The sequence below is a fragment of the Neopsephotus bourkii genome, unplaced genomic scaffold, assembly GCF_033783945.1.
Source record: "Neopsephotus bourkii isolate Nb327-2 ecotype Australia unplaced genomic scaffold, CSIRO-AGI_Nbou_v1 NB_1765, whole genome shotgun sequence".
Taxonomy (NCBI): Eukaryota; Metazoa; Chordata; class Aves; order Psittaciformes; family Psittacidae; genus Neopsephotus; species Neopsephotus bourkii.
Window position 1 is genome coordinate 5,141,416 of NW_026902239.1, and position 16,850 is coordinate 5,158,265.

General features: G+C 36.1%; 1 protein-coding gene across 3 annotated transcripts in view; it reads left to right on the top strand.

Annotated features, from left to right (window-relative positions):
* Positions 1-16,850, top strand: part of HBS1L (HBS1 like translational GTPase) — a 56,163-nt gene that overhangs the window by 26,093 nt on the left and 13,220 nt on the right. For all 3 annotated transcript variants that reach the window (XM_061378135.1, XM_061378138.1, XM_061378139.1), the window contains 4 exons: positions 6,486-6,588; positions 12,779-13,032; positions 13,484-13,649; positions 15,117-15,234. In XM_061378135.1, the coding sequence (XP_061234119.1) occupies positions 6,486-6,588; positions 12,779-13,032; positions 13,484-13,649; positions 15,117-15,234 (641 nt within the window). The remainder of the gene's footprint in view (positions 1-6,485; positions 6,589-12,778; positions 13,033-13,483; positions 13,650-15,116; positions 15,235-16,850) is intronic.

Below are 16,850 nucleotides of genomic sequence, written 5' to 3' on the forward strand. Positions count from 1 at the left end.
TTAGGGACTGTAGTGACAGGACAAGAGGTAATGTTGTTAAGTTTAAACTTAAACATGGGAAGTTCAGGTTAGATACAAGGAAGAAATTCTTTACTGTGAGGGTGGTGAGGCAATGGAACAGGTTGCCCGAAGGCATGGTAAATGCTCCATCCCTGGCAATGTTGAAGGCTAGGTTGGACAGGGCCTTGGGTGACATGGTCTGGTGGGATGTGTCCCTGCCCATGGCAGTGGAGCTGGAACTAGATAATCTTAAGGTCCTTTCCAACCCTAACCATTCTATGACTCTGTGTTGGAGATCACTCAACAGTCTGCTGTATCCTTCCTCCCTCCTGCTGTATCAAACCTTAAAAACAAAACAAAATTCTTGCAGTCAGGTGCAAATAGATGTTTTAAGCCTTTTTCAGTGAAAATGCTGACTGCCAGTTCCGTGGGGGGAAAAGATAAAAAGTCATATTCACCATCTGAAACTTTGCAGAGAAGGTAATACAACAACAAGGCAAAGTTACTTGGAAAGCCCCTGACTTTGGTTTCTATTAGGAAATAACCTTTCTTTAAAAGAAAAAAGTTCAGAGTTCTTGTTTGGAGAAATGTTTTTAAGTAGTATCTTTAGAATGGCTGTGTGCTAGTACTTAGTACTGGGGGTGACTTAGCAAGTTGCCTTTTCCATTTTCTATTTTGGACTATTGCATTATTGTCGTAAGTTCTTTGGGTGTTGCGGAGCACCCGTTTGTATATTGCAATTCATAATAATGTAATGGCATGCATTTCCCAAAATGGATATTTTAAACTGGTATAATTTAAATAATGAAGTTAACATTTTAACTTTTTTTCACATCACGTTTTTATTAGAACTAGGTGGTGTTTCTACTATCAGAGGTGCTCCTTGGAGGGCTGCTTTTTAAGATCCAAAGAAGTTTGGGAGAGACTTTTCTAAATAATTCAATTTTTCCATTCCCAGGTTCCCCATGCTGCTTTATATATTTGCATAATAAAGGATTTTTGTATGTTGAGCTTATTTCTCATGTGTGACTTTGGCACTATCTTTTACATCCAAAGAAATGTAAGTAGTGGGCTATAGAGATCAGTGCACAGCAAATTCCATGCAGGTGGAATGGCTTAAAGATTAGCAAACTGTAAATTTAGGAAACTGGGATCTTCTAAGTTTAGTAGTTGTCTTGTGTGCTGCTGGGACATGGTTGAGAGTCTTGGACTTCTGATATTGTTCCCAGCGCTATCGTATGTTGGTAATACTAATACTCAGTATCACTGTCACTGAAGATCCAGTGTGCTCTGTGGCAAACTTCCTTAAACTTCACTGCAGGTTGATGCCATGTCCTGTAGCATTTTGTAGAATTTATGAGTGTCAAATAATTCAGTTGAATACATAAATTTTTAATAATCTCTTTAGTTTGATAAACTTCTATATTTCCTTGTCTTACTGTTTTATTCCTAAGTGATACGAAATTTGATGGGAGAAAAATACAATACTGGTTTTGAGGCAAGTGAAATGTTTTAGTTAAAGGCTAGAAGCCTTAGTTCTAAATCATAGCACAGCTTATAGTAAGGGAAATGTTACCTTGAAAGAGGCCTCAGTTATTAAATCTTTTCAGACAGAACTGTCTCTTCTATGCTTCTCTTGGCACTAATACACTTAATAGTTGCACTGCCAGTAGTGTATGCAAAAAAAAATATTATTCCTTTATTAATGAGTCACAAAACATACTTGGAACAAGCTCATCAAAAGGTGCACAAAACCAGTGCACTGTCTTTTTGATTTCATGCAGTTGGTGGCTGTTGCTGTGTAATTGTTAGACAGAGGTGCAAGTGGCGTGCTTGTGGTTATATAGAAAGTCTGTCGCAGAGCAAAGGATGCAAATTGTATCTGCTAGCTCAGAAAGCGTGGTGTTAGATGCATATTTTTCCATGGCAGTGCTAGTTTAGACAGTGAAAGGAAGGACCTGCTTAAGTAAATTAATTCTATTTAGTGTCAGTAACATCTAGGCTCTCTAGTCCCATTCAAAATTGAAATAGTATGCAGCTTTCTTTAAGTGCCTGTACCATTTTTGAAAATAGAAGAATCCATATAAAGCAAGCAAAAATTTCAAAAGCATGTAGATGACTTAAAGCTTTAAAGAAAAGAAATTGCAATCTGACTAGTTAAGTAATATATAATTCCCTTGGAGGTGACTTCCTTTGCCAGTGCTGTTAACACTGCTAGTTGTTTTGTGTGAGATTTCCACCTGAAAAAACATGGACTCAAGACATGCTTAGCATTCACATTCTTCCTTCCTTGTTTCTCAGGCTGAATTCAGGTATATTAAAAATACTGGTTCACCTTATCAGAAGCAGGCTGTGCAGTGGTGCAGCTGAGCAAAATTTTAATTTCAGTGCCATTGTACTTCACTTACTATTCTTCTTTGACAGGATGACAAACTGGGAGGAGAAGCCTCAGTGTATAGGAATCGAAAATGCTGGAATTTTATTACTATTGTTAAAAAGTGGCCATCTGAACAAAGCCAGTGTGGATTTAAATACTCATTGCTAGTATGCATTTATTCAAATACACCAATATCCCTGTTTCACTTTGTGCCAACATGTCTTTTTTTTTGAGATGGTGATTGTTTAACAGACTCCAGTCGTTTTTATGTACCTCTGAGCTATCTGGGAACAGAGTAGATGGATAAACAATTCTTCCAAGTACTGAAACATAACTTTCATCTCTCCTACAGGATTAAACCCCAATTTTTATCTTCCTGTCCTTTCAATGTAAGTATATTGGAAAGCTGAAAACAGGAAAACTGAAAAAAGAACTTCAAGCCTGTTATATATGGTAAAGAAGCCAAAATATTTTGATTTGTTTATTTAAATATTTTACGGGTACTCTTTACAATTTTACCAAGGAAACGTAGGGAGTTGCTTGCAGTAAAGGAAGATTGCTGACTATATCCATGCAGTTACTCAGCTCCAGGTTGAGCACCCAGGGAGACTTTCAATTTTTAAAAACTGTCACTATGTTTTACTTGCTTCGTGCATAAATACATGTCTGTGTCCTGTTTATCAATCTGAAATACTTTATTTATTATTACGAGGTTTTGGGGTTGTACTTCTAATAACCTCAAAGAAGAATAATAAAGGGAAAAGAGCTTTGAATGTCAAGTTATCGCACATTGCCATAGTTGCACTGAAGTAATGGCAGTGCAGATCTGTTCCCGTTGTTTTTAGGCTCCTCCTAATTGAATACTGAGACAAAATGCATGAGGGCATGTTTTGTTTTTTAATAGTGTTTCAGTTCTTGCTAGAGTACACTTTAATCTAGGTATTCTGATGTCAGTGCAGTCTAAATTCCAGATACATGTCTGAAAACTACTTCGCTTAAAATAGGCTATAAGTTTTGTTCTTTAAATACTCTGAGTTGTGAGAACTATCATGCTGATGAGCCTTTACATTTTTGTAATTAATGCCTGTGTACTGTTTTCATGGAAGGAAAATTTAATTTTCCTAGTGTTAAGTTAGTGAATTTCCTGAATTTTTATGGTGTCCTCTTCAGTAAAATCTCTTGCTCTGCAGTCAGCCAGTTGGTGCATTTACTTGCATGTGATCCATCTACTCTTATTTTTAGTTTTTGCAATACTGGAATAGTGAAATGTAGCAAGGAGGCATTGGGACTTCTTAAGGAGTTTATGAAAGATGTATTTGTCTTCGTTTCTATATGTATTCTTGATTTGGAAAATGTCATTACTTGGGTATATGTTAAGAACATTCAAATGGCAGTAGGCATGAAGAACTCTATGAATATGTTCTTAGCAAAAAATTGTATATCCTTTACATCCTTTCTTCAGAGGTTAATTTTCCTCAGAGCTGCTCCTCTCCTAATCAGATGGGGATTACTGCACCTAAAACTTTTTGTAGGCTTCTAGTGCACTTCAGTTGCCATAGGATACTCTGTTTGTTTATTAAGGAGCATTTTACAAATCATATCAGCATTGTGCATTGACTTCCTTTTAGTTCCAAGGTGCAGTTTAAGGATTTGCATATGATCTGTTAAGTGCTGAATAGCTTTTGCATTGCCTGCTAAAGCAGATAAAAATTTATCATACAGTTTTCTCCCGTGCCCTATAGATTAGATAGTAAGGTATGCTCCTTTCCCAGCCTTGTGTCCTTTGTAATGAAGCCCATGATTATTAATCTTTAATGGTGCCTGCAGTTCACAAAAGACAGACTTGGTCTTTATCTCAGATGTGCTGCTTGATTTTATTGTTCATTGAAGTCAGAAAAAGAAATTTGATGCTTCTGTCAGTAGTGTTACTAATAATCCTTGGCATCTATTTGAATGCCACCATGCCACGGTTACTTTCCATGGTTTGGTTTGCCCTTATATGATCCTGGTCTGCTTCCTCACTTCACCTATGCTGATGTGTTAGTGCTTTATAAAAATGAATAAAAACCCCCCACCCAGAATGTCAGTGCTGTTGATGGGCAATTACTGTACTTTCTCTTGCTTTTTGTTAATGTCTGTTTGTATCTTCCTTCAACTTTTAGTGTTTCCTAATGTGTAGTTTAAAACTTCTGTGTTTTCTGTGTCAAGATACTTGGTTTGTTGAATGTATTTTGTGTCCTTGTACCTTTCACTTTGGATCAGTATCAAAACACTCCAATGTATTTGTACAGAGTACAGCTTAATTTCTAAACTGATTAAAGAGATATAAAACCTTTTGACACTTGATTTTGGATCATACATAGCAAATATTGCTTGTAGATTGAAAACTGTTTTCAGGTTATGTGATATGAATTGTTATCTTTCAAATAATCTCATTTCAATTTCAGGTTTTTGTATTTATTAGTTATTAGCAGCCTGATTTCAAACGTGGTATTTTCTGAGAGTTAATATAATTTGTTTTTCAAATTATGTGTAAAGCATTCATGTTTAACTGGCAGTTGAAAGTGGTGGCTGCTTGAAAATTGTTAAAAGTGGAGAAAGACATACCAAGTTGGTATCAAAAATAATGTCATTTTTACTGTAACTCAAGTGGTTAACTGCTTATTAAAAAAAATGCTGTAGGTGATCTATGTAGGAGCTTGAAGATGAAACAAAAATCTTTGTGCTTAACTATAGTCCTTGTCCAGTGATCTGAGAATTTTTGTTTGGAATCTTTACTATTTGTTTGTCAGTTACATAATTTGTGATTATTGTAAACCATGATTTGTACTGTTGCATTCATTTCTCTTACTGTTTTTCCTTACTTACAGTGCACATGGTATGCAATTATTAATAATGCATATACAGACTATTTGTTCCAGAGATCTCCAGGTGGCATATAAATAAAATGAGTATCAGCAGATAAGGCAAATGAGGCAGATGAAGTTAGAGTCTGACATTAAATAAGAATCTCTTAATCTGTAGCGTCATTGTTTACAAAAACTTGCACAACAGCTTTTCTGGTATGCTGTCTGTTATAGATATGTCTGTGGTATTCTGTTTCCTTACCTGAAATCATTGGCAGCTTTGACCGCAACTTTACATATAAAGCAGTGTGATTCTGTGGTTTTAAAGGTGTAGCTGTCACACTTCAGAACACAATAAAGAGTTAACCTAAATGAATAGGACCAAAATGACTCCAGCAGTTTATTTTACAGTAGTAATCTGAAAAACTTAAAAGATTAAATTGTCCTTCAGAATAAGTGTTCACTCGACCTGTGACTAGCCAAACTGGTCTATTACTTGAAGAGAAGGGGCATTTTTCCACATTTCTGATACATCTGTAGGTGAAGATTGTTCAAAATTTGCAGCTTAATTCTGAATTCAGGTTATTGTTTTGCTTTCCTGTGTGTATAATACCCTTCAGAGCACAAGGTACAGTGCCATTAGTTTTGAAACTAGTTTCACAAAATTAAGAATAAACCTTATTGTAATTTTGGTTTCAATTAAGTTATGGGAAAAATTTGATATATTTAAAGTAGTTAAGTTACTCAGCTCCGGTAAGTATTTCTAAATAACCTTTAAATTAGCTAGGTTTTGGGTTTTGCTCGGTGTCTTCTGTGTAATGCAGTACAAGAGTACTCTGTTTCCAGGTTTCGGGGAAGGCCTGCTAGTAGCATGTGCTGCTGCTAGCAGTACCTGAGGTAGACATTGTTTTACAGCAGACTTGAAGCTCAAAAATATTAAGGCAAAAGAAAAAACTAAACAAGAGTTAATCAGCTAGTGAGCAACTGCAAAGTGTTTCTTCATCCTCATACTGCATGAAATGCTTCTGGCATTCTGTAGAACTGCTGGGAGTAAAGCTCTTGAATGGTGTAGATGTCCTATGGATGCTTGGAGATGCAGATGAGATTTTCAGTGTAAATGTTGTTGGTAGGTTATTTTGCATAAACATGTACTACATGCAAGTAGTGTATCTGTGAGTTGAAGATAAGTAATGTAACTTGTTAAACTTTAACACCTGTTAGTCACAACCTTAAGTTCAAACTTACTTTTTATCTATTGCTAGGTAAAACAAGGGATTCCCAGTCAGCCAATTGTGAAATTGTGCCAAAAATTACCAAAATGACAGTGTCTGGAAAGAAACAATCTATGGGATTTGAAGTTCCATGGTAAGCCAAGCCCTCGTACATCAAGGTACATCAGTAGCACTTCTTTCAGACTGATGCACCTGTAGAAGTTTTCTTCTTTTTGTTTTCTATTTTTTACAGCAGTTTTAGTGTCACTCACCAGAATTCACCATCTCAGCTTCTTGTTTGACTCAGAATTACTTTCAGAAGATGGTACCTCACGTTTTGAGTTTAACAAATCCTTTCACTATGAATAGTGCAGAGAGATATCAGCTAGTCAGATTATTTAAACATCCGCTTCATAGAATACTGAACTTTCTTGGGGTTCGTTTATTTTAAATTTAGTTCTCTAAGTGGAATTATGAAATCAATAAATCTTAACTGTAATTGCTTGTTCTTCAAAGGAAGTAATACATTTAAGAATAATTTATGGGCAAAACAATTACTTCTAGCTAAACTTTGTTTTCCTCTGCAGCTTTTATTAACAGGTGTCCAGGGTACAACTGTTGCAGAGAGAAATTGGTCCTCCTGATGCTATAGCTAAATTAGAGTGGTTGAGCAGTAGTTCTAATTTTATTCTCACTTGGAGCTGTCGAGGGGATGTCTTGTGAGAATGTGGAAACTGGCATCTAAGTCTACATGCAACAGTAGCCAGCAGTGAATACTTAAAAGATACATATGAGGACAGAGCTTGTGCATTCAGAATATAGTCCATGAAATATCATTGCATGTAGCATCCTGTGCCTTCCCACCACATTAGGCTGTTTCTATAAAGAATGGTTAATGGATTTTTCTTTCTTTGATATGCCTCTGGTTTTGAATCCAGATCTTGCCACCTAATCCATGCAAGAAATTTCATAGTTAATCCTCAGGAAAAAATTCACAAGTGTAAGCAGTACCAACATCCTCACTTCATCCTGAAGCGTTTGTAGTTCTGATCTCGAAAGCATTTTTGGGAATAAGAGGGAAGGATGGTCTTTATTTTACAGTATGTTGTGCGTGTTTGATAATTAAATGAAAACAAGCTGTTGAATCTTTAGTCTCTTAAGCTTTAGTACAAGGAGTGAAGCTGATGTCATTATTCCCTTTATACTGCTAAATATCATTGCTAAGAGACTTTACTTTCATTCAGCTGCTTAGATGCAATAAGCTCCAAATGAAAAAATTCTGGACCTTTCAGAATCTTTCTGTGCTGTTTGAGATTTGCAGTATATAAAAGGGGACTTTTTTTTTTCACCGTTGCCTGTACTGATCGGTGACTCTGAATGTGACAACTGGACTTGAAGGTGCTGTGATGTTGATAGGAATTTCACAATCATCTCTGATATTTCTACCATACTTCTTATAAATGGCAGTTTTTCTTGGGGACTTTTGTGTATTAAATTAACTTAGGTAGAAGCTTATAAGAAGAAAGGAATCTTAAGTGAGTGAAAAATATATGCCAGGTAATTCTGGATAGTAGTGATTGATTTTTTTTAGCTATAAAAATGACTAAATGTTTGTTTATAAAAAAAAAGGGGAAAATACAGAATTGCGTATCTATGATACTTAGCGTTTGTCACACCTTGTGTATGTGTGCCTTCTCCATAGGGAAGGAGGAGATAAGAAAGAATGCTTCCTTATCTTTGAAATGGAGTAATTCCTGAATAGGATAGTTATGACTCTCTGGGGGAAGATAGTTGGCACTAACATGGTTCTCAGCCAGTATTTCTCTTCAGGGAACCTGAAATAGTTTGCGTCATGATTGCTTCCAGTTAAGTGACATAATATATTTTTGTGGCAGAAAAAATGAATCCTTCAGAACCTGTTGGTAATCCCTTTAGGTAAATCCTCAGTACTGCAAAGATATCTTTTTCTTTTCCTTTTTTTTTTTTTTTTTTATTTTTAAAATTCACCTGAGTTACTTAGTGGTACTGTTGAAATTCTACTGATGAAGAGCAAGCCTGTGTTGTAAAAATTGAATATATATTAGGCATTTAGCTTTAAGTGGGAGGAATAGGTAAGAAGTGGAATGATTTGGAAAAGAGCATGGGATCTGGAGCATAGCCAGTCAGTGAAAATGGAAGAAAGCACAATTTAAATAGTAAAGTTATTGGGCATGTCTGAAGATCCCTGGTTCAAGGAGTCTGTGGTGGCCTCCTTTATTCTTCTGTCCTACAGGCAACTGTGGAAGCACCACTAAGGCACTAGGACCTTGACATGAAGAATGGGGGAGAAGGTCTTGACCATATTTGTGTCATACTTTTCCTTTTCTGTAGGATAGTGGCATTTACTTTCCTGATTCCACTTGAAGCTTGACTAGCTCTTTTGTGTAAAGACTGTGCTAAATATATTGTGGTTAGCTGAAGTACTAGCACTGTCTTCCAAGTTTATAATGACTTGATACACATTTGTTTCTAAACTTTGAAAAAACAAAGCAAAGCATGCTCCATGATTATCAGAGTTGGGAATTTATTTCTACAGTTACCTTGTGGAATATTGATAGCATAAGGATGAGGTGTCAGGGAACAGGAAGAATCTGTGTTTATTAACACCTCAGAAGGGCTGGTTCTTTTGATTCTTTTCATACCCTTTTATGTTACTGATGCATTGATAAATGTACTGCAAAGAGTTTATAATAATGTAGATTTCTAAGTACATAGTTTATATCACTGACCAAAAGCACAGTGTTGTAAATGATTCATGGCAGTTTGGGTTTTAAATCAGCTATAACTGTCCCTTAATCTCACCCCCAAATACTTGTATGGTGTTGGAACAAGCACCATTAGAAAGCGATTGTACAATACGTATGATCTAGCTTTTGTTGTAATCTTTATGGGATCTTAAAGATAATTCATGGACCATGTTTTTAAAACTAGTGGCCTAGAATTAGCAAAACTAACCAACCATTCTTTGACTAGCTATTCAATCTTTATGATTCAGTCTTGTTATGAGGTATGACCTCATAATAAATGAATCTTATTTAAAATGAACGCATTATTAGAAGTCATGAATTGCTTCCAACATTGACTGCCTTTGTTGCTGAGTATTTGTAGTCTACCGATTGTCTACAGAAAATGGAGTTTACTCACTTCTAGCAAACTGATGCTGTAGCAAAACTACTTACAAGGCTTTTTCTTAAATCATGAAGGATGCCAGAATAAGTTGTGAGCAGAAAAGGATGATTATTTTAACCAGCCTGATCAATGTTACGTAATAAGTATTTTAAAATGGTGTCAGCTGTGGATTTACTTTGGTAAATACTTGATTTACAACCTGATTTAGTTGAAGATGTCTCTGCCCATGGCAGGGTGTTGGACTAGATGACCTTTGAAGGTCCCTTCCAATCCAAACTCTTCTATGATTCTATGATTCTAATTAATAATTTTGAAAGGGGAAATAAATGTAGACATTCCTGTAATGACTGTAAGTACTCCGAAAGAGTCGGTTGCATAAAAATAATTCACTAAGCATCTAGACTACAAGGTTGAAAACAGTGTTTAAAAGTTAATTATGCAGAGTTAATCTTCATTAGATAAGCTTCCAGGTTCCTCTTTGAATGCATGGTAGTTTTAACTTTTCAATAATTGTGTGAGATTGAGTGTCTTCTAACATATTCTATGACAATGTATGTTTTATTTCTTATTTTTCCTTCAGAAATCAGTGATGTAACCATAGCTTTTACTCAGTTTACTCGTATGGTCCTTGCTGGCAAGAAATATAGAAAGTTTCTGGCTTGGCAGTTTTGACTACATATTTGTCCTTGCCAGCCTTGCCAGGCTTTTGTATGTTGGCTGATTTCCTAACAAAAAGCTGTGGTAAGCTCTTTTTGACATTTGTGTCTGAGTTGCTGGTGAACAAGCTTTCTTGATTACATTACTTCAGTGCACGTACAAACAAAGTGCATAGTGGTTCTGTCATTTCAGAGAAGTCAAGAGTTGCTTAATCAAATGGTTCCACGTTAGTGGCTAGCAGTCATGTGGCAGACAGACACAGATGTTGGCAAGCAGACACAACTCTTGGAAGTTCCATCAAGTTTTCGTCCAAAGACACAAGGAATTAGTTAGGAAGTGCTCTTCCTTCAAATAAAAATGGTAGTTGAACATAACTCAAACCAAGTTGGAACTTTGCTACCAAAGATGCTTGCTAATGCAAATTACTTGTTTATAGCCTCAACTGCCTGCACTAGTGACATACTGGGTACTAATATGGTATTCTGTTTTCTGACAGAAATTTTCAATTCAGTAATTTTGAAAAATCTCAGTGAAAAAGGCTTACTGAGAAGTGCTTTTAATGTCATTCATTTTCTCATTAACTGTTAGAGAAGAAGCTCCTTTGTAATTTTCTGAGCTGTTAACAAGCTTTCAGTAAACTACTCATCTGGTTGTGATAAGGAATAACTAACTGTCAGGATCTTGCTGCTGCATCCTGCTTCATGTACTTCTGTGAGACTGGAATTGTACATTTCATCTGCTCATTTTCCATTAGGTACATAGCAATAAACTTACTCTACCTTCCCTGACACCGGTCAGCAAAAAGCTGAATTATCTCATCAGAGATGCTCTGTAAGTAGATCATACACTCTGTGCATTTTGATGTTTCTCCTCTGAAACTGCAAGTTTTAATTTATCATGACAGAGGTGTTTTTCAGATTTCCAAAACATGGTAATAATCTGAAACCTGTAGAATTCTAAGTGGAGCTGTGTACTGACTGTTCAAATATTCCACCACTGAAAAAGTAGGAAGGCCTAATGTTATGTTGGCTAGAGTCATGTTTACTCATTATTTCATTTATATCTAGCACTCTTGCTTTGCACCACCCAAATTATAAACTATTCGAGAACCTTAAGCAGTGATATATGAACCACTAGAGAGTGAAAAATTCACCCTGAATGTCGAGACAGTTGATTTTGAGAGCCTGCATGAATCTATTCCATAAGAAAGCAGCCCACAGCATGGCAGTACTGCATTGGAAAAGTTTTCCAGTTTTCCATGGGAAGAAGCCTCTTCTTGGATGAAGTTCTAAATACAGTATTTTGTAGGTATTTCCACATATTGCAATGAATAGTAGTTTGTATATTGAAGTTTGCTGTGCTACAGTTTTGTCACACCTGTAATAACTGCTTCTCTTCCTGTCTTGCTGTTTGCATTAGTGCCTCACCATGACGCTCTGTCAGGCACAAGAAAGCTTTTGCTCTCTTGAAGGTGTTACATAGCATATATTTTTAGTGGTCATCTTTGTCATAACAGGTGAAGAATCATGTATATTCTCAGAGTACTTGTGTAAGCTAGGAAATTAATCCCATTTACAAGTCAGTGTAAGAGAATAATATATTTAGGATTATTTACTATTAGGATTAGTATGGTGAGCTATGGGAGAACAGGGTGTTAGAGAAGGGAAGTTGAGGAATCCAAATTGCCTTAGTCATAGAATCAGAATCATAGAATGATTAGGGTTGGAAAGGACCTTAAGGTCATCTAGTTCCAACACCACTGCCTCACACTAGATTGTGTTGCCCGAGGCTCTGTCCAGCCTGGCCTTGAACACTGCCAGGGATTTCTTTGGGCAACCTGTTCCAGTGTCTCACCACCCTCACAGTAAAGAATTTCTTCCTTATATCTAACTTGAACTTCACTGTTTAAATTTAAACCCATTAATCCTTGTCCTATTGTTATAGTCCCTGATTCTAGATGCCTGTAAGTTTTTACCAGTTATATCTTTTCTAAGTAATGATAAATGTAACTCTATATAAACATTGCACCTTAAATTGCAGCTCAGGTATGCTTAGTAGCTATGTTTTATGCTGTATTGCTCTTCTCACAATAGAATATAGCTACATTCAGCTGCAGTACTTGTAATGTATGTGGAAGCTGTCTTAGTATCGATACTTCAAAGTTGACTTGGGCTCTTAGTTCAGACCACCAGCTTTTTGTAGTTCTGGACAACTGTCCTTTCCCTCTAAAAAAGTGGCTTGTGGGAAGCTCTTGTTTATCTGTTTCATGTATTTTGCAAGACTATTTCTTATCTTGGTTTTGTACAGAGTGCTTTTCAGACAAGATGTTCAGAGCTGGTATCTGTGCAGGTTGTAACCAGCTGCTTATCACTTCCACCTTAATGGGCTTATCACATACTCTTTGTCCGGGGCTTATATGGTAGTGATGGGAAAACTCAGTTTCTCTCCTGCATTTCTATGGCTTCTTTGTCACTTCTTGTGTGTTTTTTTTTGTTTGTTTTGTTTTTTGTTTCCCCTAGTGTGGTTGCTGAAGAAAATGGTCATGCTAATGCACCTCAGAAAGGACTGTCAGATGAAGATGCCAGTGTAACTTCTGGGGTACCTGAGGCAGTCTCAAAATCTGCTCTTTCACAAGTAGCGCAGGTTTCAGAAGAGCAAAATACAGTGCCTACTCCAGTAAAAAAGTCAGGAAAGACAAAACAACAAATAGATGTGAAAGCAGAGTTGGAGAAGAGGCAAGGAGGAAAGCAACTGCTTAATTTGGTGGTAATAGGTAATACTGTTAAATTACATTTTGACACACATAGAGATTAAAAATTTTCTTAAGTGAATCTGGAAGTGATACAGAAGCAAAACTGTCCTCTCTACAGGGAAGGAAAATCTCATACTAGTTTTAGTTGCATCTGCTTGATTGTTGTTGTTCTTTGGAAAAAATGCATTCAGATGTCCTTGACTAGGACAATACAGTAAAATGTAATTTGGTTTGGTTTCATTCTGTCAGTGTGTTCTTTTTAGTATGAATTTGGAGGTGCTATATAGATGTCATGCTGACAGTTTCAATAAAAACTCTCTGTATCTCTGTTTTACAGGATTGTGAGGCTTTATGGATTACATAAGGATTATTAGTGAATCTGATTTTCATGTTATAGTATATTTCTTCTTGTACTATGTTTAAAATGCATAAATTAATAAAATTATTCTAATATTTATTTCCCTCCCTATAGGACATGTTGATGCAGGTAAAAGTACTTTGATGGGTCATCTGCTCTACCTTTTGGGAAATGTGAATAAAAGAACTATGCACAAATACGAGCAAGAGTCTAAGAAGGCTGGCAAAGCTTCGTTTGCCTATGCGTGGGTCTTGGATGAAACGGGTGAAGAAAGAGAAAGGTAGAAATATCTTTCAATGGAGATTACCCCTTTTTTTTTTCTTTTTTTTTTTTTTCTGAAAGAACAGTGTTTGTTAGGAAATACAGATCTAGTAATAATGCTTTGGTAGAAATATCCTAAATGTTTGAAGATACTCAATACTTATTAGCAAATATTTTTCTTTGTATGAGTACATATTACCAAAAGAAAAAGTGATATCTTTGTTGGGCTATAAGAAATGTGAATAAGGAGTTGAGTATCTCTTATTTCTATGCTGTGGAGTGTAGTGAAAAAATATAAATGCAGAATGCTTCTAGTAGCCAAGTTAGTTCATTTAAAGCTGCCTTATTGGTTCATTGCTGCCAAATTTCTCTCAGCTTGCTTATAATTTTATATGAAAAGTTCTATCTTAAATATTTCTGTGAAAGGGTGTCAGAATTATAATCTAAGTACTGAAATGTCAGTTCATCATGTGACTTACATTGAATATAAAATTGTATTTTTCACAAATTGCTTGTAATAGCTTGAAATGCAAAATTTAAAATTTAATTTTATCCTGTTGAAAAAGTATTTAATGAGGAAGCAGTAAAGCAAATTAAAAAAATCTAGGAGTTTCTAAGAGCATTATAAAGCTAAATACATGATATTCTGCTTTCAGAAAATAATAAAAACATTTTCTTATATGTTTATATTTTTACAGTCACTTGTAAACTTGAGGTTTCATAGCTTGTAAGCTCTTACAGTTGAAAAGATAACCTTCACAATGAAAACTGATGCTGAAGAACATGGAGTAAGGCAGTAAGGGAGGTTTATTTTGTTAGTTTATATTGTCACCAGAAGTAGCATATTTTAGAGTATCTAGGCTAACATGAGAAGTTTTGTCCCTTGAAAATACCAGCCTTCATCATATGTGAAGGGAGATGCAGATGGCTTACTGAGATGCATGTATGTGTGTGATAGGATTCATCTAGTCAAATCCTGTGCAGAACCTGTGATTTGTTAGTGAGATGTGGAACTGAGTCAAAGTGCTGTAATCCTTCCTTGATAATTGGTAGTTCTGCATGTAGATCTTTGCAAATGTATCACTGTATTCCTATAGTCACATACCTTTTTTTATTATTCTTGGCTACGTTCCCATTGTTCTATGTCACCTTTTTCTCAAGAACTGAATGTTAAAAGTGGAATTAGCACCGACTTAAATACAGAGTACAATTTTCATGTTCTCACTGAGCTTGTTGGGACATAGTACATGGTGCATGGAGTTAGTACTGTGAATTCTGGGTGTTTGTTTCTTCATGACTGGAGTTACTGAAAGGCAGCTCTAGAGCTCTGCTTTTCCAGCAAGCAGGTTTCTTTCAATTTGTTTGTGCAGGCTAAATCAGATGAAAGCTATGAAGCATCTAACTTCAGGATTGAGTTTTTTATAGCTTACTTGATGAAGCTTTTGAAGCAGTTTTAATGGTGCGTTGCATGTATGCTTTGTTTAAGGGGAGTGACAATGGATGTGGGTATGACCAAATTTGAGACAAAGACTAAAGTAATTACACTGATGGATGCTCCAGGCCACAAGGACTTCATTCCAAATATGATCACAGGAGCCGCACAGGTAGTGATGGTCTAAAAGTCTTTCCAATAACATCTGTTGTTTAAAACCTTTTCTTAAATTTGGTTGTTGTTTTTTTTTTTTTTCTTAAATCTTAAGGTGAAATGAAATCATTGATGGTGCGAAGATACCTTTGAGGTTTTCATGAGTTTTCTAAACTTAAAAAGAATGTGCTTGTTTAAAGGCAGTAGTGGGATGTTAACATTTTGGAGGAGAGTTTTATTAGGGAAGTAATTTGAATACTAAGTTGCAGTTCGATAACATCAGAGTTGAGCTTTGAAAGCTATTCAGATGTGCCATATGTCTACTCAGCAAGAAGTTCTGTGAAAGTGGATTTGTAAGTAAAGACTAAGTGGTTTCGAGCTTAAAGGAAAAAGGATCTGGAAAGGTCAAACAAGAGGCATCTGTTTAACAATATATTTTGTATGAATGTGAAAGCATAATGTAGATAACGGTTTGTGCAGAGTGCATCTGTGTTGTCAATAGGACATTTGCAGAGACTACGGCAGCTTGGTTTAGGAGCAGTAGGTAAAGACAGAAGTATTTGATACTTCCCATTCTCATATAGGTTAGTTATTTAATTTATGGAAATAATAAATCAGAAGGGGGGAAGAATAACGGTTACATGACATAGGAAGTGTGAAAATTTTCCACTTAAATGCACCCTTTTTTAGATAGTAGAATTGATACTCCACGATAGAGCTGTAATCAAAGGTTTTGTGGTTTGGTTTGGTGATTTTTTTTTTCTTTTTTGTTTTCTGGAGCTAAGTGTACAGGTTTTTACTTCGTTCATGTCATTGCAATCTGAAATGTGAGTTTATCTTGAGATCTTAGTAAGGATGGATTATACTGTTAGTATGATTTTACAGATAAAGAACTATACTGTAGGAAGACTGACTTGCCTCAGGTACTGCTCTAGCTCTGAAGCAGAGCCTGGGTAAGAATTCAGAACTTGTGATCCAGTGGTTAGGTTGCAGAATAGTCAGAAGTTTGCAAATTGTGGTGTAGAGCTTGTACAGTTGTCTGTATTGTGGAGTGTATCTTGTAGGAAGTTTAGGAGTTTTAAAATTAGAAGTGAAATATTAGTTTCAGAACAATGGAAAATGTTGGCTTAACCAAGTCATTTTCTTTACAACTTCAGCTTAAATTAGTTGATCTTTTTGGGGAAAAATAATAGAGGCAGAAGCGTTAAGACTGGCAGATCCACCAGCAATTTTATCAATTCAGCAGAAGATGGGGCGAGCAAATAAGACTTGGTATCTCTGTGTTCCCTCAGCTCTCAGGATGGTGAAGGGCTGGTCTGTTCTGAAGCCTGTTTACGGAATCACTGAAGCTTTGCAAGTTTCTGTTGCCTGGTAGAGTAGCTACACTCAGCACTGAAGCAATGCATGGAAGAAAGCAAACATGGAAATAGCTCTGATGCCTGAATTCTGTTAGGAGGTGAATCCCCAACTGCTGTTACGCAGAATTTAAATCAGCCTTATCAGGGGCAGGATCTAGCCTTTGATACGTATGGTTAATTCACGTAAGTCCTGAGGCACAGTTTTATAATTTAGAAAATACAGGATGTCCTTTTTTTTTGAGGGAGAAGTTCACCGCAATGCACTTCAGAGGCTGAG